Source organism: Cryptomeria japonica, chromosome 10 (genome assembly GCF_030272615.1).
Source record: "Cryptomeria japonica chromosome 10, Sugi_1.0, whole genome shotgun sequence".
Classification (NCBI taxonomy): domain Eukaryota; kingdom Viridiplantae; phylum Streptophyta; class Pinopsida; order Cupressales; family Cupressaceae; genus Cryptomeria; species Cryptomeria japonica.
In genome coordinates, this window is record NC_081414.1 from 923938309 (window position 1) to 923960133 (window position 21825).

At 37.3% G+C, this 21825-nt stretch overlaps 1 protein-coding gene across 11 annotated transcripts in view; it reads right to left on the reverse strand.

The window, feature by feature from the left end:
* LOC131038352 (transcription termination factor MTERF2, chloroplastic) overlaps nt 1-21825 on the reverse strand; it is a 154778-nt gene that overhangs the window by 79394 nt on the left and 53559 nt on the right. For all 11 annotated transcript variants that reach the window (XM_057970741.2, XM_057970750.2, XM_057970749.2 and 8 more), the window contains one exon: nt 4403-4516. In XM_057970741.2, coding sequence (XP_057826724.1) covers nt 4403-4516 — 114 coding nt within the window. The remainder of the gene's footprint in view (nt 1-4402; nt 4517-21825) is intronic.

Sequence of the window (21825 nt, forward strand, 5' to 3'; positions counted from 1 at the left end):
GGAGATTCTGGTTTTCCCAAGTTCAGTTTTATCCTTATTCTAGTGTGTAGGATGTAGTGTGACTTGTTATGGCATCAGGCATGGTTTTTACATTCAAATGTATTTTGACCTATAAATGATACGTGAACTCCAATCTCTAATTTCTTAGAGAATGCCTATCATCAACAGACCTAAGTGGTTAGTCAAACATGCTTGGCTTTTGTAATAAGGTAGGGCAGGAAGCCAACTTTTGTTGTGCAACTTGTTTTAAATTTCCATCTGACAAGATGCACTCAATGTGTTTCTCATCACTGAGGTATGAATTTCTTAATCTTATGCATTACTAAGCATCCTATCCTCTCTTGAACAAAGACGAATCCAAGGTTCCAATAGTTACGTCTTGACTTTATATTGTGGATAGACTCAATGATTATGATGTGATTTTGCTGGAATCACAAGGGGACTTACGTTTATACTTGAACTCTGTTGGAACTCAAGATCTAATTGACTTGAAAAAAAAGGGTAAAAAGGATAAGAGTTTAGAAAGTCTATGTTACTCCTAAGATCAATGATGATGATAGATGTTACTTGGATAGACAAATTCCCTGAAATCAAGCCTTGCTTCATTGTGATAACAACAACTACACAAGACCGATGCAATCTTCCAAGGAAGTGGAAGATTTTCACATTGCAAATACATCACTCAAATACCCAATGCTGGCCCAACTTGAACAAGTATCCACACGAACTTAGCACAATAACGTAATTCAAGCTAACTTTACACTGTAGCTTACAATCACCAAACTACAAAATAGTATGAACCAATGAATTCATCACAATATCTTCATAAGCATCCACCATAATCAATGAACTTAAATCTTTGAGAAGTAACTGGAAACCATGCAAATGTAGAAACAACACAAAAATTCACCATAACTTCAATGAAATCGAGTATTTATTTCCACACGTCTTGGCAACAATTTCTTCTTCCTCCTACTCTACTCTAATTATTATCCAACAACTATTAACCTTTACAAATGCAAGGATTGAGCCTTTTATAGTGCTCTCAATACAATTCAATGGCTCAGATCAATTTGAGATCAATGGCCAAGATTACAAAATGAAACCCTAATTAGGTTTTTCTACAACAAACTTCCTTCTGGCCAATAAGATCATTACAATGAATTAAAGATGTGTATTACATTGAATGTGAACCAATACAAGATGAGATTAGGTATCTAGAACTTTGTGTCTTCATGGGATCCATCAGGTTCATTATATATGGAGATATTAATGTGGCACAATTTGATAGGTCAAATGATGACCAGGATCCCACGTCAGCTTGCTTATCTGAAACTATCTCCATTCCTTGATCATGTTCGCTCTTCTTTACTCTAACTTGGAAATTTTCCTCCTTGTGATGCATTCCTAATCTCAACCTTCGAATCTTGAAGTATTTCCTTCCTTAACCTTCTTTGATCTTGAAATTCTTTGATGACCTTGTATTCCTTTTTTGAAGTGTGAATGCTTTCCTTTCCTTGTATAGTAACTTATCATCCGCTTCCTTGAACTTGAACGCAATTCTTTTTTTGTTGTGAAATTCTTCTTTCCATGCCTTGGATGTGAAACTTCAACTCCTTCATGTGATTGATCCCTCAACTTCCTTGAATGCTCATCTTTCCTAGCCTTCAATCCTTATATCATAACTTTAGGACTGCAAATGCATGCTTAAATGTGGAAATGTATGATTCCTGGCCTGATTTATCCTTCTTAAGTCTTCCCATCCTTGAACATTCTACCTCCTGGTAGAGCCTTCCATCCTTGTTTTATAACCTGAAAGACAACAAATCAAGAAACATGCAAGTAAAATAACCCTTCACATCCTTAAAACATTACTTATTATGCCTTCAAAAAATAAACCACTCAAATCTGGAAATAATCATCGACTAATGGAACTTATTGTTGAAATCAGGTCTGATCCTCTCATGTTGACTCAGGTCTACCCTTTCATATTTCCCTTAGGTCTGATTGCATCAAACCAGGACTCTAAGAATGGGTGAAAATCCGTCCAGAATTCACACTAACTCGGCCTTGTCAATTTGACCTTAAATTGAAAATCTGATGTGGCTGGCTGGCTGGGCGATTTGTTTTCCCCTTATGCAAATTTTCTTATATTCCCTTGGATCAAACTTGAATTAATCACCTTTGAAGCGATTTTGCTGAGTTTGTTTGATGCGAAGTAGGAAGAGCAAGTTTGAATTTTGATTGGAAGTAATGCGCCTTCAACTCCCAATCTTATAGGCTTCCAATTTGGGAGTCACACCTCTTCACTCCCAGTAAAGTCAACTTGGCTAAAAAAAGGTTTTATTTGTCTATTAAATTTGCATCACTTGAATCTTTTCCAGCCGACTTTGCTTTGATAAAACATTTTTTAATTAGTAATTGGGGTTTGCATCACTTTGATCTTCCAAGTTGGCATTGCTTAATGTTGCTTTCAATGTTTTGCAATAAAATCGCCTTCCTTATTTATGTGGGTTAATTTGCAAGACCTTCCACATTTGCTGAGGTTAATTTGCATCTTGTTTTCACTTCTTCGATTTTTAGGGAAGGCAAATTCAAATTCCTTATTTCCAACAGCTAACTCACATCCCTCCTTCCTTGTTTGTGGAAGTTAACTTGCATCATCTTCCATGTTTACTAAGGTTAATCTTCCACCTCTTGCAATTCGATTCTTAAGTGAGGAGGGGTAATTTGTAATCGCCTTCCACGTTTAGCTGATGTGCACCCCCCCTTCTCGTTTTAGGAGGTTGAAATTGTATAGAAGGTTGACTTCGCTTCCTTGTTTATCTAGCTTGTTACACACCCCTTCCACGTTTTAGGAGGTTAAACTTAGGCGAATATTTTTCCTAAGCAATTTTTTTTTCCACTCGTCTTCCACGTTTGTGGAGGTTGATTTGCACCCTACTTCCATATTTTGGAAGGTTAATTTTGCACGAGGCAATTTTCTTCTTTGGTAAATTGATTTTGTTTTCCTCATTTCCCTAGGTTGTTGTGCATCCCTTCCATGTTTTAGAAGCTTTAATTCGCACTAAGTGATTCCCATGCTTTTAGAATTCAATTTTAACTTCCTTGTTTAGGGAGCTTGATCCACACCCCTTTCTTGCCTTGATAAGTTGACTTCCTCCTTGAGCGATTACACTTTAAATAGTTGTGCGAAATCGTGTGCTCTAAGAAGGGGTTCCATTTTGTTGAGGTTGGCAAATCACTTCCTGTTGTTTGTTCCTTGAAAAATCTTCCATGTTTTGAAGAGTAAATTCGCACCTTCCTTCATAGAAAGTGACACTTGATTTGCATCTTCTTCCACACTTTTTGAACTTAAATTTTCCTCCTTTGATCTTGAGGGTTGATTGACTTCCTTGACTTGATATTTCTCGCTCTCTTGAAGTTGATTGACTTTCTTGTTTGGCGAGGTAAATGCAGACAACCATGTTTATGGAGGTTGATTTTACACCCTCTTTGTTGAGCCGCTTAATCAAGGATTTCAATATCTCCATCCAAACTTAGCTTCCCAAAATTGCCCCTTAAAATTGCTAATATTTAAAGGGCTCAAGATGAAGTCTTAATTTTAATTCCAGAAATCGTTCAAGAGAATTTAAATTTTCCTTGTTTATGGAGGTGAATTCGCACCACCCCTTCCACATTTGTGGATAAATTGTCCAAGTCTATTGCTTTGAATTTTGCTCTCTCCTAAAGATGAAAATGGAAATGCACAAGAGAGGGACCTCATTACAAGGAAGATTTTATTTCCTTCAAAATCATTATTCTCCAAAGGTAAAAAAAAATGAAACCCTAGAAGGAAATTTACTAATTTGTTCACCTTAACTCATTCCTGACAACCTTAACAATTGTTGCAACATATTGACATTATTGACAACTTCTTACAACCTCTAGCAATTTTGCAATGTGACCTCAACCTGACATCTCCTACTCACTAGCAAAGGTTAACGACTAAAGAAACTATTGCCAAGCTAAGAAAACTGAAAGACCTAACCTAAGCAAAAAATGGGGGGCCCATTTGCAATGGGGCGATGTGAAAACGTCACAACCGTACCATTTATGGCAATTATAAGGTCAAATGTAAGATAGTTTATCATTGGCTGATCTGATTTATGATAAGGCCATCTTTCATTAATCTCTGAATAGAAAGATAAAAGTTCTTGAGATAAAACCCCAACAGAACTAAACATGCCAGCAACCATCACCAAAACAATATTATTGAATACCATCTAAATCAGATGAAAATGCTGAGTGGCTGGCAGAAATTGATACATCCATGAATTAAAACGAGTAGACAACATTGTAAACAATCATGTTTATGTCCATCTAAAAGGTTAATATGATGTTACAACATCTAGAATATTACCTTCGCTGCAATGAAAAATGATATAACATCACTGATATTATCTTGAATGCATTTACTCAATAGCCACGGATACTTCAAAAGCATCTTCCCAAGTTCTTTCCTTTGCATACCAGCCTGGAAATCACAAAACTATTATTAAAACTTTGGAAAGGAAATAAACATAGCTAAGTGCAAATGACTTATTACCTATCTCAAACAGCAGAAAAATATAAAAAATAATGATGGTTATTCCATACTAAAGAGGTTAAAAGAGACAAATTTGAGGCTAAATATCTGTAAATGCTCAGCACAAGACACCAACATAACTCATCATTTTACATATTGAAAACTGTAAACATTTTGTCATGCATTGATGATGTAATAACCTCAAAAAAAGTCGTATAACTTATTACAGCTGAATCTATAAACAACTGCCGTGAATTATCATATTTTTATGAAAACATAAAACTAGATCACACAGATAGATAACAGCATGCTATCACACCAAACCTCCAACACATGCGGTGACCTGCAAACAATTATCCAAGACTGATTCAGTGTGTACAATGTACAATTGTGACAGACCACCAAACACTTGCCGAAAATGAAAAAAGAGTATCTTACACATAATTCCAGCCCCTAGATGAGACTGCTGAAGGGAGCCACAGGGATTTCGTCCTCAAAACAGCTACAGAACACTAATGCAAAATATAACAGTGAAAACAGAGAGCCTTCTAACAGTGAAATGCTCAATTCATGGCACAAGAGAGGGCCCGAATCACAGTGCTCCCATAGACTGATTACATTCCTAGAATAGTGATGTAGGAGCATCTGGTTTGAGTTTTACCCTGCATGTCAATAGAAAATTTCTCTGAAAGTCTAATTGTTCTCCTTTTGTTGGGTTGTATGGATGGTGACAATTGCTGGTAAGTTTTCTTATGCTTTTTGTGGTGGCAACAACAGATATTTAATTGGTAAATAATGAGGCAGCAGGCTTCCCACCCAGCACCACCTCCATATTCATTTTTTACGGCAGTGGTTGCTAGTGGGCAGCTGTGCCCTCCTGGCTGCTGGGAGAATTTGAATCACTTTTCAGGGTGGCACAGCAGCAGTTGCAGTAGCGCTTTTTTCTGTTGAGAAAGAATTGATATGGAGAGAGAAGGGAAGTTGCAGGTTCAGGAGTGGTAATGTACAGAAGTAATAAGGAATGTATTCTTTGTTGACCTTTAGCATTGTGACAGTCAATTTTGTCAGTGAACTGTCATTTGTCAATGATTTCAGTCAATTTTGTTAATGAATTCAATCATTTTATCATTATGATTTCCACCAGAATGCTGATTAGCGATGGTCATACTCATACCGCTAAACTCTAATTTTCTGATTTTATTACTTACAAAATTTTAGCCATCATCACTTGTGGTTACCCCTCAAGCATGCTTCTATGAGTGACATCTTTTTCTTGATATTTATACTTGAACTCCATGGATTGATAGTTTTGAGAGAATTCCCCAAGAGATGCAACCATTGCCCTCCCAATCTTTTCCCCAACCCCACAACATAATATCATCACATGCCTCATACTCACCAAGGGTTATAACTTATTTTAAGTTGTCACATGATCTTTATGAATCCATTGCAACAATGACACTGAACTCCAAATTAATCCTTTGCTTTCCATCCCATTACTCACCAATTTCTCATTCATGAAATTGTGGGTGGCCACACTATTTATCAAAACAGTAATGTATTGCTTGAGCCTCAAATAATACAACACAAACTCTCAATGGGTGGTACCATGGTGCTCCTAAAAGAGCTACATAAGTGTCACTGCTATCTTTCATGTAACTTCTATCTTGTATGGCTTGCTCCTTCATGGATGGTTGTGGCTCTAGTTCTTTAGGCTCATTCTCTTCATCAAACACCACCTCTATGTAATGTACTAGGCCCTTGCCAAGTCATCTGTGATTGAGTCCCCATGGTTCTCTATAAGCGAAACATAGCTTCTTCCTCTTGAATCAGTTTCTGGTAATGTCATTCACCTTCTTCATTGTAAATAACTGCTATGTAGTCATTTGTAGCTGTCAAGGCAATCCAAGTCTTTGAAGGTTTCCCTTCTAGAATCAAATCATAGGCAGTTTTGAATTTGATGTAATATTACTCAACACAAAGGTCTCTAGTGTCAAGGCTCTCCTAATAGCTCCTAGAATGAAGGTGGTGCAAAGGCCTTAACTAGGCCCCTGCGAGGCTCAAACAAGCCCTCAACCAAAAGGAAAGTGATCCTCCTCTACGAAATACCCCGTACCATGACTTCAGCTCTTTGAAACTCCTGTACATACTCAGTCACTGACATTTGTTATTTTGTTTAGGCTAGCTCTCTAAAATATTCTTCCTCATCCTTCTGATCAAATGTATCTAACAACCTGTTGTTGAAATCTTCAAAATTCTACACAAGGCAATGCCCTTGTGTGATAAGGCCATCATGCCACCAATCATATGCTATTCCTTCCACGAGCAAGGTAGAAAACTGAATTGCATCTTCTTCCATCATGGTCTTGAGTGTAAGATATATTTACAAATTCTATAACCAAGCCCTAGCAAATAGATTGCTTATGATATCAAATGTTAGTATAATTAATTTGTTTATTTTAAGCTTTGACTCCTTTCTACTGTCACCTTTAATATTTCCTTGACTTCTTTGCATGCCTTTACCTATCAAATGTTAAAGCTGCCTTGAAATCATTGGTCTTTCCTTGATGTTCTCCAAATAATATGTCCAACTCCATAGAAGAAGTTGATGGCTCCACACTTTCTCCCATTTGTAAGAACGTAGTTTTTAATGGTCTTAGAATAGAACTTAATGGGCAGTGATTTGTATATGAGCTTTTTAATGGTCTTAGAATAGAACTTAATGGGTGGTGATTTCTATATGAGCTTTCCCACTTTGTGACGTTCTAGTATTTTCTTGATTCTGCATGTGATGATCCCAATTTCTAATAGTCGGCCCAGCATTATTAATTTAAATTTTAATAAATGCAATTATTGAAAATTTTAATGTGATCATTTTGGGGCCAATTAAATGTTTTTTTTAAATAGATAAATAAGTCGGCCATAAGGCCACCCTGTTTTCTCTAATAATTTTTTTTTTTTTAATAAATAAACAAGTCAACCCTAAGACCGACATGGTTGTTCTAAGTGGTTAATTGACTCAATTCTTAACCAGCCAAGACTTGCATATATATAGCTCGTTGTAGCTGGAGATGGCATCAAATCAATTTGTTGGAAGCTTCATTAAACGAAAGCAAACCACACTAAGACGCAAACCTGGGTGTTGTGAGCTGGTAAGACATAGCCCTTACCAAGTTCCGTTTACAGTTTTCCATTATTACGTTCAATTCTAGATGTAATGTCCCCATCCTTGACGTTACACCGTTAATGTTTCACATGATCCTTCAGTTCTGAGAAGTCTCTAAAAAGGACAAAGTTGTTCAGTATGGACCAGAAATTTAATCTACCAGCATCAGACATCATTGCATTTTGATATTAATAACCAACCTCGACAATCGTTGCCAAAAGTGTAGTTTGTGTAAGCCACATATGATGGGGTAGCAATTGAGATCAACAACCATCAAGAATAACAGCGATTGCGTACGATCAATTAATACCAAGTAACGACACTCAAGAGAATTTACATAGGTCATAAACTTCTAAATAACTAAGGGCAGCGGTATCCTAAAGAAGGAGTGATTAAAGATTGTGAATAATATGTCGCGAATGGCAAGACAACATAACATGTCTGTGAATTGATAATGTTTGTTTCTCAAGGCAGCGTATTAAGAAAGAAAACCAAAATGAGTACATAAAGAACGTATACGTCTCAGGCTGGCCGGCATATTTTAGCTCGCATGGATGATAAAGGACGATATACAGTGATCCATATAAGGAATACAAATTGTTTACAAAAGGGTATTGAACGGTAAAGGCAAACACTTTAATAAAGGTAACGATTATGATCCTAGACCTGCGGACATGTCTTAAGTACAGCAATCAAGCCTAGATAAAAGTGACATTATACAAGTCTTAAAAACAACGGATTGTTTTCCTTAACCCCAGCGATTAAGAAAAGACATATTTGTTGTATCAAATGATGCGATTTAGCAAGGACGGGACACTACCTCTCACGAAGATACGTCTCATTCATAAGAATGATATTTATTAAGGATGGGAAGGAGAGAGTAATCATCATGGATCATTATCCTTATTTCTATTTTCATATCCATTTTTGGATCAGTCAAGTTGAGCAGCGGCCCTATTGGATTGGACACATAATTTAAAAGAAACTATAATCAGGAGCAAGCCTCATTTAGAGTATTAAGTTTTAATAGAAGTCTCCTGCAATTGAAATTATAAGAAAATCAGTTTTAGATCTTAAGAGCTTACAAACGGGGACATTACACTAAATTTACGCTAGTCAGCTTGCATCACCTAAGCCGTATCATTTGCAAGGATCATTCTGGGCACTCAGGAAATTAAGATTTCATTCACAACTGAAGATTTATCGATTTACTTTGCGAGTGTCTCCAACGTAGCAAAGTCTGGAATCTGTCTATGCAAATTGGCACAACAGAGAGACGAGTAGACCAAACTAAACCAGATATGGCCTGTCAAACGAGCTAATACAAGTCGCCCAAACTACAATTGAGTGGGAGTGAAATTGACATATTTGGGATGCAGATAGTGCCAATTTAATGAGATCAGGAATTTGTAAATACAAATAATTGATTCATCTGGTCTTGTGTTAGTTAAGATTGAGTCTAGGAACAGTCATTCCAAATAGGCCTACACAAAATAGGACTGAAGGGAGCATTTTAAAGGAGAAAAGACATCTGGTTGTGGTGAGAGAGCTTCAATTAACACTAGGTCTTTCAGGGCCAAGTTCTTGCAAAACGAAGGAACAGCTAGCAAAGAAGAAAAGAAACCTGATCAGGTAAATGAAATGGATATACTCATGATGAATACAATGCCTTGAGCATTCCCATTTGTAATATGACCTTCACAGAGTTCTATGAGATGAAATCAATAGGTGGGAATAGAAAGAGAAGGTATAAAGAAAAGAAATATAGTCAGCACTGTTTGGGGAAGATCACTATTCCCAATTTTGATGGGACTAGTAGTTCATCAGCAAGAGCTCGGTTGCAGAAATTGGACACATAGTTTTCATTAAACCCAGTGTTTGAAGAGGAGGCTCTCAAGTTTGCTAATTTACACCTTGAAGGGATAGCCCATGAATGGTGAAACCATGGTATGATAACCCGAGGGTATGATTCCATAACTACCATGGAGGACTTCAACTAAAGGTTGACCGAAGATCTGATAGGAAGGATCCAAAAATTCACTTCAGGGATTCGGCACAGCTGAAGCAAGAAGGTAAAGTAGAGGACTTTATAGCAGAATTTCAAAGATTGGCAATAATGGTTCCTGATATAACTAAAAAGTACTATTTGTTGAAGTGTTAGGTGAACCTCTCAAGGGTTTAGTAAGGGCATTCAACCCAAATACATTGCAAGAAGCTATTACAAGAGCACTTAATTTGAAAGATTAAGTGGTTAGGGACAGCTTTAATTCGAAGAAGACAGCACCTCCTACTCTGCCCAAGAGGTATTTTCAGAAGAATATACCACTTCCGAAGGCATCACATTACAAGCCCAGTGAAGTAGAGGCATCCAAGAATGAGCTACGAAGGAGGAAGCTATGCTTTATATGCAGAGAGACTTGGCAACCTAGGCATAGGTGCCTGGGTAAAGGGCAAATTCATTACATAGAGGTGGTGTCTGATGAAGAAATGCAAAGTGATGAGGTTGAACCCGAAAAAGAAGTAGAAGAGATGGAGCATGAACACCAAGCAAAGGGGTATTCAAGAGGTACACTTGCAGCACTTACATGAACACCACTGTATAATGTTTTTCGCATTAGAGGAATTTTGAAAGGATGAAAGGTAACAATTCTTATCAATAGTGGGGCTACTTATAATTACATCAATGAAGAAGTGGTGAATAGATTGGGCTTAAAGGCAGAAGAATTTGAAGGGTTTGATGTCAAATTTGCTAGTGGAACAATTCTTCCTTGTACCAAGAAAATCCCTCAAATGTAGTTAACCATGGCGGAGTATAAAATGAAGGATGACTTCTATGTTATCAGCATGGATATGGAAGTAGTGTTAGGAGTTCAATAGCTATGCTTAATTGATAGATATGAGCAAACATACAGCTTCTCTTTGAATACAAAATGTAGACTTCATTCTACAATCTGAGCACAATAAAAAGCACATGTGAATGAGTTAATATGTAATCTGAAATATGTTATAATTGATCTGAAAACATATGTATACTAACATCAATGACACACTGATATGTAATGTATACCGACATCAATGACAAATATGCCAACAAGGGGATCAAGGAGATAGTTTTAGAAGAGTTAATCAAAGTTAGAAGGCGTGATCCCAAGGATGGGAATATCTCCCACGATCATCACATCAGGAGCTTGGAAATGTTGGGTATCAAGAGATATGCCTCAATCACCTACACTTGTGATGAGTTACAAGGATTACGCTTAGGTGGCACCCAGTCATCTTGAAGCCAATCACATCATTCCAAGTAAAGGACGTCCAAATTCAATACACTTGACTCATCCAACAAGGAGGATAACTACATGTGGGCACAAAGTTTGATGTACCTAACCTCATGAAAGATGCCGAGTGCTGATTGTAGCAATCTAATATAAATTTCTGAGTCTGATTTCTTTGACCAGCGGTTGGAAATTTGGTTTTTAGATGCATTTTTTGAGGTTTTGTGTTTTATTGAAATATATGCTTTGGGAATTGACAATGCAAAAAGAATAACAATGATAACACATAAAATAATTGACTAGAAACTAATTTCAGATTTCTGATTTTTATTTATCAGCAATAACAAATGAATGTAAATGATTTCCTTCAGCAATCTAAGCCAACAATGGCCTACCAGGAGTCCAGCACTGGGAATAGGGGGGTCTTATTGGCCTGAACTGGTGAAATGACTGAATGAAGCACCTCCAGCTGCAACCGATGACTCCTGAAAGCTTTATTCATCAACTGGATAATTATCAAAAACAATTTAGAAAATAAATCCCTATTTCAGTGCACTTTCTTAACTTTTCCCAGGAGAAACCCCAATTAGGTGTGTCTTCTACCCACTGTTTTACTCCTGTAGCTCTAGTATGAATTGTTTTCACCAAATAGCTATGGGGAATCTTCTAATTTGCTGCTAACAATGAATTTTGTATGAAAACCCTGCTGCAAAACCCCTTAATTTTTATATTTGAAAATCCAGGTCAGATGCAATGGTATGGCCTAGCTGGGATGGTACAGCTGGTTCCAAAATGGCTCAAATTTCAGCCCAACACTTCTCAATTCTGCCCAGATCTGAATATCAGATTGAAGTAATACTGTAGCTGTCAATAAACCTCTGATTATGACCCTTATTGGCCAAATAAATGCATTCCAAGCACTCCAAATTGATAGAATGTGAAAGAGTTTTCGTCCTTCCACCTAGAAACGGAGGTCTTCGTCTCCAATTCCACACCAGAGACCTGCAATGTACGTTGCAGACCTGCAAAGAAGATGTTTCCCCAAAAATCATAAAACACACAATGAGCAAAAATGCACGTACAAGTCTCTTTTATGCCTTTGCCCTTAATCGAACCCTTTCTTGGCATCTTTTAAACATTCCAATGGAATTTTTTCCCCTCATAATGCTACGCCCACCTTGAGGGTTGCTTCCTCATGAATAATTGACCACCTTTTTAAAAGAATTTATCACCTAGGGAAAAGTGCCATGTAACTTTTAATATAAAGTTACTTATTTCAAGATAAAGTAACTTATAAGTTACTTTTTATTAACTTTTTCTAAATTTAGAAAAAGTCACTTTATAACATAATATTATAAAGTTTTATTATAAATGGTTCACCAAAGCAAAATTTGACTAAGAAATGGTCCCCTTTGACTAACCAATCATCCCCTTACACTGTGAATTTGCCTTTGGAGATGGATGACGGGCAAATCTATGCATCTAAATAGCAACTAGAGAAGTGCCTAAACGAGTGTCTCTGGTCTGAAAATCCTTCATCCCTTGGAGCTTGCACCGTTCTTGTCTAGTTGTGAGGGTGTCTCTGGCAAAACAAGAACTGGTTTATCGAAATTTGTCTCCCCGCTGCATCAACAGTTATCATCCTTGTCCTTAGGTCTCCTAAACCCTTCCCTTTTGATTTTATTTCGCAGTCCTAAAATCGCAGCAGACCGGCTTGTTGCAAAACGTAAGTCCCCTTGTGCTCCCAGCAAATCACATCAATCACTGAGTAATCCTGCAGTCAAGACCTGACAACCGAAACCTTGAGGTCATCCCCATTGATCAATTTAAAACAACATTAGGGATTTCCTTATCTCAAGAGAGGATAGGATACTTAGCATTCTATTATGCGTTGGCCAAATGAAGCCGTAGTTCCACGATTTTAGCCACGTCAACACCTACTAATGCACATTGATTAGTTTAGAATATTACTATCAGCATCAATTAAGAAGAATATTATAATCAATATCTGAAAAGGTACATTTAGACAGCGGTTCATTATCTTCAGTAACAGTGATATACAAAGGGAAATAAATGTTGTGGATTAGGAATGCAGCGATTGGTAATTATTATGAACGAATGTGATTAACACTAGACAAGATCGGTGAGAGTACAAGCTTCATTAATAACTTGAGAGGTGCGATTAGTATTTGTTATGAAGAATGTCATGTATGAGGAGGCATGAGATATGTCCTTTCCAATGTGACATATCAACCCAACGACAAGATATAATAAGAAGGCATTCTACCTCATTCAACTCAAGGGGGGAGAAGATAGGGAGAATAGATAGGGATTACCAAGAAGAGGTAGCGACTATGCGGACAAGACAATAATTGTTAACAACGATACTACCATTCTCATAGAACAGCGAAGACAAATCAAAGGAACAGAGATTACATTCTTCATTATAGTCAATCCTCCAAGAAAATATAAACAATTATACTTGATTTGGACAGCAATGTAGCATACCATAAATGACACAGAAACTACTTTGACAAGTCTGCAAGTTGAAGTCAAAGTAAGGCAAAGGTGTGCATTAGAAATACAATAAACATTCGAACAAAGAACACATATTGGTGATTGGACACAACAGAGAATCACTTATAATTATCTTGTGATGTGGGAGCAGATTATAAAGGCAGGAATACCACGTGGGGGTCTTGGATCTGACTGATGTCAGAATTGAAGTAAGGAGACTTCAATAGAAATTTAGATTTAATTGTATTGGAATAAGCTTAAAGTGCTTTGTGGGCCCCACACAATAACTATTCATATTCCTATGATAAAAGAATTTTCAAACAGTGTTTGCAGCAATTAGAAAAGGTTTGGAAATTCCTCAATGATTATTGTGTTTTTAGCAGCAGCTCCACTAAAAGAAATGGGGCCCACTTGGAAGCCTTTTGAATATAGGAGTTGTGGTTTTTATTTTAGCCCACTTAAGACTTGCAGATTATCAAATGTGATTTGAGCAGTCAACACTACTCAAGAGTTATTGAAGGCCTAAGAGAAGTCAGCAACATATTGAATATTGAAGATTTTTTGTTTGGGAAAATTACTTGTGTTTTTTATTCATTCTCCACTACTTGGGAGATACCAATCAGATTAAAGCTGCAGATCAGTGGTAAGAGTAAACACCTGATTTAGAGGGAGTTATATGAAGATTGTGACATGGTGTATAAGGGAGACATATCAAGTACATACGTTAATTTAAGAAGAGGGAGAAAAATATATAGAAAGGACAAGCAGGGGAAGGAGCAGGAGTCTACAATATAAAAGCACATATCTCAAGTATATAAATCAAAGAAAGCCATCAAGATAAGTTCCATCTTCCAAAATTATTCTTAGCATTATGATTTAAATATTATAGAGGAATGTCTTTAGAATCAATGAAATTACATTTATAAATGTATTACAATTCTCACTTTAAGTTAGAATTGTTGTTTCGGGACTACATCAAGGTGAATCCCGAAAGGGGACATTACACAACATCTTAAGAACTTCCTATCAAGAGAGCAAGTCCGACCATCCCAAGGTGCAATAATTCTTGTCGACTTGCAAAGTACGCCTAGGGAAAGGAGAAATTGTTTTGGGACTACATCAAGGTGAATCCTGAAAGGGGACATTACACAACATCTTAACAACTTCCTATCAAGAGAGCAAGTCCGACCATCCCAAGGTGCAATAATTCTTGTCGACTTGCAAAGAACGCCTAGGGAAAGGAGAAATTCCTTAACCCCATACCAAGTTCGCCCTACCTCAAGCACAACTTCCTTGAAAGAAAAGCCAAGTCGAGTCGATGAAGAAAGTAGTAAGTGTTGGCACTTGGAAAGAAGAAAAATATATAGAAAAAGATAAGCAGGGGAAGGAGCAGGAGTCTACAATATAAAAGCACATATCTCAAGTATATAAATCAAACAAAGCCATCAAGATAAGTTCCATCTTCCAAAATTATTCTTAGCATTATGATTTAAATATTATAGAGGAATGTCTTTAGAATCAATGAAATTACATTTATAAATGTATTACAATTCTCACTTTAAGTTAGAATTGTTGTTTCGAGACTACATCAAGGTGAATCTCGAAAGGGGACATTACACAACATCTTAACAACTTCCTATCAAGAGAGCAAGTCCGACCATCCCAAGGTGCAATAATTCTTGTCGACTTGCAAAGTACGCCTAGGGAAAGGAGAAATTCCTTAACCCCATACCAAGTCTGCCCCACCTCAAGCAAAACTTCCTTGAAAGAAAAGCCAAGTCCACCCAAGGAGTCGATGAAGAAAGTAGTAAGTGTTGGCACTTGGAAGAAGAAAAGATCCAAAGCTTTGGTTAAGTGTAGCAGATTTCCAAGACACTTAGCAAGTCTGCCTACGAAGAAGCACAAATTCCTTGAAGAGGTACCAAGTCCGCCCTAGGAAGGGGTAAGAAACGTGTTCAAGTGTTGGCATATTGATAAAGAGGAAAAAGTCGGGATTTTAGCTTAAGTGTTAAGACATGGAAAGAATTTCCAGCCAAACGATCAAGTCCGCCAAGGCAAAGGGAAAAATTCCTAATCACACATGAACTCCGCCCTTGGGACATGAAATATTCCCCAAGTGCTAGCAAAGTCTGCTCCCCTTGGTGTGAGAAATCAATTCCCAGTCATGTGCAAAGTCCACCCTAGGGGAAGGAAAGAAATTGTTGATGGTAAAGGGAAATAAAGCAAGTGTGAAAAGCACAAAAGAATTTGCCTAAGTCATGTAAGGAAAAGAGTTTGAAAAATTGGCAAAGTGTAGAAGGAAAAGAAAAGGAATAAAACAGAAAAATAATTCGCCCAACATGAAGAGAAAATTTGGCAAAAGAGTTTAAAATTTTGGATTAAGACACAAAAGCTGGCAAATGAAAAGAGTTCACCTAACTCATGGAAGGAAAAGTTTGAATTGAACAAAGGGATTGAAGGAAAGGAAAAAAAAGAAATAAATCAAGAAGAATTTGCCTAAATCATGTATGCAAAAAAAAAAAAAAGCAAGGAGGAATTTGCCAAAGTTGAAGAGGCTTCTAGAATGAACCAAAGAAAGAAAATTGCCAATAAATTTTAAATCAAAAAAACAAAAAAAACACAAGGAGAGTTCGATTCAAGGCTAAAACTTGACTACATTCATTACCTTTGAAAAAATCATTAAAACAAAAAAAACAAGGTGTAATGTCCCCTTTTTGGGATGATCCTATTATTGGCCCTCTTAGGCTAAGTCTGACGTTTAGAGGGTCCCAGTTGGCAATGCAGAAGGCTTACTTCCATTCCAGAGGTCAAAAGTGTTCAAGATTGCTTAACCGTTGTCTCTTTCTCTCAAAGCCTCTGAAAAAGTCTCAACTTCAGGCACCTGTGGGTTTTGATATTGTTGTCTCCTTTGTTCCCTATTATAATATTTGATATCTCTTTCACTCATTCAACAACCTCATCAAACCTTAGTTTGACTCTGTTCCAGACACTTAGTAAGTTAGTGGTTGATTGAGAGGGACCCTTACTATTTTTAGTAAAGCAGTCAAATGCACAGTGGATTGAAAAATAATGAATATTCAAGAAGTTATTAATGTTTAACTGGCCTAAATGATAAAAAAAATTTAAAAAGTGATAATATAAGTTATAACTTAATGTTATAACTTGAGGGTCAATTCATCATGAAAAGGGGGGCCATATGAGGAATTAATTATGAATGCCAATCTTAATGAAATATTAAATGTTTTCCCCAAGTCTTAATGAAATAACATTTTAAATATGTTTTTTATGGGAAATCAAGCCTTAAGGAGGAATTAAAAGTAAAGGAGGATTTATCCCACATTGAGCGTGGAGATTGATTTGGAGTTGAGGAGTCTTTATAAACAAACCTTGTCTTCCTTCAAGAGCATGTTATGAGAATATTATATTGAAGCAATTTCTCTTGTTGGTGATATTCAGTGACTGGATCATTCTGAGGACGAAACCCCTTGGAAGCTGAAGGTTGGACACAAACCCAGACCTTCTAAGAAGAGTGGATTTATATCAGAGTCCACCATTGATCTTAATTAGTGAAGTTTCTGAAGTTTACCATCAAAGGTTTGAAGAATACTTGTTGCAGATTGAAGACTTAAAAAAAGAGGTATTCACTGTTACAAAGAATATTACTGCTGTTGTGCCTTAATTCCTTTGGCATGTGGGACTCATGCTGCTCCTTTGGCATGTGGGACTCATGCTGCTCATCAGTGTGGCGTTTTTACTTCAAGAAGAGTCAAGGGTATGAAGGTAGATCATTGAGGAGGGTTCTATTTGCTGTGCGTGCCTCTCTACGTAGCCATGTGAGCACACGAAGTGCAGATTGAAACTTACAGCAGTCTGTAGCAAAGTTCTGGGCAGAGACATGTAAACTTGAGGCAAAACACCTAAGCTTTGGTGCATATTTCATGACTTTGAGGATGCCATGGACTTTGGAGCCCTTTAAATGTTTAATATGGTGGAGAACATTTATCACTAAGGCAGATTGATCACTTTCAGCTGTCACATTCATAGATAAATGTGCATTTCCAGATTTCAATAAAAGTGAACAGCTTGTCTTTCTGGGTATGTTTTGGCATAAATGAGTTGGTATATATAATCTATTCGAAATAACAATCATTTCCAGCTCTCTAAAATTGCATTTAGTATTCAGACTTACATTGTAATGCCAAGAGTCCTGGCTCTTCATTCTATACTAGCATTGTAATGAGATAGAACATCAAATAAAGGAAGGAGAGGTTGCATGATAACTGTTTGATGAAATGCCTTGGCTGTAGTTATTCATTTAGTTTATATTGAATCACTAGTATGCATGCCAAGTGTTTGTAGAAATGCTTATTGGCTGTAAGAATCGGTTACAGTCATTTTCAATCTTCATAAAGCCATTGGATATCTAAAAGAGAAGTCTTGCATTGCATCTCTGTTATTTGTTAAGATTATTTACGTTCTTTTTAAGCTTTCGGTCATCATTAGCAATCATCAAAACAAACCCAAACAAACTGAGACAAGAACAGCAAGTACAGACTTTGCAAAACAAGTGTTTGACAATATTCCTTGGAGCTCAAATCATCACAAACAGGGTCAGATTTAGACAAGGGATATTACACAAGGCAAGCAAGTTCGAATTTCCTATAAACTTAGGCTTTGCCAAATTTACTATTCACAACTTTCTTTTCATACTTAGGAATTCGTTCTCTTCTAAGGGTTTCTTCCAAGTTGTGAAGTAGATTTTTAAGGTGTAATTGCAGATTCAGCACGATTTCAAAGAAGAATTCAAACAATTAGAAGCAGTCCTTTGAGGAATTTCCTCAAGATTTTCAGGTTCAAAGCATTTTCAAGGCAGATTTCCAAGATTTCAACACTTTTAAATTCTTTCCTCAGTCTGAAATTCTGATTATCAGACCTGTGTATAGCTTTTCTACATCAAATTTTTCGAATTTCATTAGAAGAGCAGGGTTGCTCTTTTGTGTTTTTTCAGTCTTGAAGGCAGAAATTCCTAAAATCAGACTTTGTTTCACAAATTTTCAGTGTTTCCCAAGTCTGATTTTAGTACCTAAAATCTTTTTCCAGGTCTGATCAGACTAAATTTCACAAATTCAAGAGCTTTTTCAAGTCTGATTTCGATTCTCAGAATGTTGTTAAGTCTGATTTCCATTTCTAAAGTTCACAATCAGACTTAATTTGCAAGTCTTTCTAATTCTGATTTTCGTTTCTCAAACTTTTCTTAGTCTAATCTTAGGTCTGATTTCAAGAATTCAATCAGAAAATCAGAGTTATCTTTCGAAATTTGTCATATAACATCATGTCTATTTCCCTACCTTAAGAATTTTTCTTGTCTTTCAGGTGGTAGATGTCAACTTCGGAAGGGATTTCCAAAAGGGTGAAGATGAAACAAAGGAACCAGTTGGAAAGATGATTCCACAACGCATGGAAGGACAACATTCACGCTTCAAGGTGGAATCCAAAGATGAATGGAACAGAGGACCTGCACTTCATCAAGACATTCGAAAAGATCAAGACATTCAAGGATGAAAGGTCCTACATTGTGTTGACATAGCTAAAATCGTATCACTACAACTCTATCCGGCCAACACAGACTAGAATTTACTCGCTAAGTATCCTATCTTCTCTTGAAATAAGCAAATCCCTAATGCTGTTTAAATTGATCACTAGGGATGACCTCAATGTTTGGACTGTCAGATCATGACTGCAGGATAGCTCAACGGTCTGATGTGTTTTGCTGGAAACACAAAGGAGACTTAAGGTTAGGTAGAATCGTCTCTATTCGTACGGGTTCCCTAAGACTCTACAGTCTTGATTCCATCAGATTTTATCTTTGACATAATGTTGTTTAGGCTTCAACTTTGATAAAAACTTAAAAAGGGAAAAAAGGAAAGGGAAAGAGAGAGAAAATATCCAATTAATCTATCTAAGATAGCATATTCAAGAAAATTGACGGAAACCTTAAAAAACCAGATTTTAACTTTATCAGCTAACAAAGCACAATGTTGTAAAATCTAGTGCAATCTTTGAAGGGAGTTGGACTTTCATGTTACTAAACATAAATGCAGAATCTGACATCTATTCATTTGATATTTAACAACCGAACTAAGCATATAAATTGGTTCAGACTAACCATGCAGGAGGAAATGGCAATCAGCCAATCCTTAATGGTATGAACACCAAGCTTTGTATCAAATAAGATCCCAAAAATACTATCTGAAAGCAAAATACATAACAAGAAAATTAAATGGTGAAGGAGACCATGCACTCACAAAGAAACAAGACAACTTTAATTTCCATTCATTTTGCATAAATTTCGCCAAAATTTCAACATCAATCTTAAACTTCTTATAAAAATGAGGGAGAAACCATCCCTTATATAGATTTTCAAAAATGGATGAATGGCCAAGATTTAATCTTACAAGTGGCCCAGATTCATCCTACAAAATATGGCTGCCCATACCTATTAATAAGGAACAAAATATCCCCTACCAACTACCAACTAACTAATAACTACCCAACATAAAGTTGCTCCCCAAAAGGTGCACCTGCACGGAGCTCAAAACCTGCAATGACTTTGCGTAGTTGAAAAGAAGTTTTTAACTTGGAAAAGTGCATTTGGAATTTAAAAGAAACGATTATTTTATGAAAGCACTTTTTCCTTTCCCGAGGCAAATTCTTTCTCCAAAAATTCTACTTCCCCCTGCAAGTAGTCTTTCCAGATGTCCCGACTTGCTGCACGTTCTACCCGAACATAGTCCTGGAATCTTATGCACAACTAGAACAATTCCTTGCTGGGAGGCATAGGAGGATTAAGCATTTTGTACTGAATACCCTCTCGGAGGCAGTCCACGTTCTTCAGCTCTTCGCTCCAGATTGATTGACGAGCCTCAAAACTTAGTATGTTCGCATGCAACCCACTCGCAAATTCTAGGTCCTCTGTGGAGTACGTGGTTTTATCAGTTCTCAACTTCTCCTCCCTCCAAGATCTTACATCATTATCTTTCATGCCACTTTTCTAGCCAGGGACCAACACTCTGAGGATCTTTTCACTGATACTCTCAATGACAACCAAAGCCTTCTTTCCCAATCCAGCAGAATCGAAGTATCTCCTGGGGAAGTGCTCCTGCAAGAAATATGACACCAGCTCGTCAAATGATTCCTCGGCTTGCACAAAATTCTTGAAGTGCACATCAAGCTTGCCTATGATCATTGGGAATGTGAATCCCGACTACCTTTTGTCCCTGAGTATGCTGCCTGTTGGGTGTGCCTATCTTGCAACCTCCATGAAGACCAATTTGTTTGATGGGTAACGGGGAAGCTGATACAATGTTCCCTCAAAACCTGATATTCTGATGTAGGAGAATCGAGGGAACTGAATGAACCACGCACCGTACTTCCATATCAGTGTGGTAGACTGCTTTGATAATCTTATGTGTAACCCCCCTTGCATCAATTGGACCATGTGCATTTTGAAAACGTCATTTACACGCTCATACTAACCAATTGCATACGCAATGTTGTTTTTCTCTCTTTGAGCTATGTTATAGTAATGCAACTGAGGGTAGAAGTCATACACTTTCACTTGATTTGGCCTGTTCTCAATCTCACCCTTTTTGATCAATCCTGGTAGCGGATGATGTCGAGCAAACATATAGATTAAGTAGGAGGTCGTGGTGAAGTACCTTTTCTCCTCGAGCTCAACCAGTTGTGTATGAATGTTGTCGCTAATGATTTGAGCCCACTCAAATGTAGCCTTCCCACTTAAGACTTGCTCGGTAAAATAGAACATCCATTCCTCAAATAGGTTGAAGTGGGGAAGTCCCATGACCCGGCTAAGCAAGGTAACCATGTCCCCATATTCGTTGTTGAACTCTCTTTTGCAGGTCTTTTTGCCAATCCTAGTGCTCGGGGCTTTTCTTTCTTTAAACCATTCTTCATTTATCAGTGTTTTGCACTGACTAGGATTCATGTCATAAGCGAGTTGGGCTTCGTCAATGGTTATTGCAGCGGCGCGCTCAAGAAGCGGGATATCAAATGTTTCTCCAATAGCCTAAGGTGTGAAGTCAGTCGTTACCATCCCTCTTACCACCACTAATCTGGTTTCAGGCTGGTAGTGCTTGGCGGCTTTAACCACCAGCTCATAATTCTGCACTGTCGATGGGAAACCAACAACCTGAGCAATACCACTCTCCAACATCCCTCTGGGTTTGCCATATGCATTGGGAGAGTGCACCCTGTTTCTGAAGTCCTGAATGTCTATGTACCCG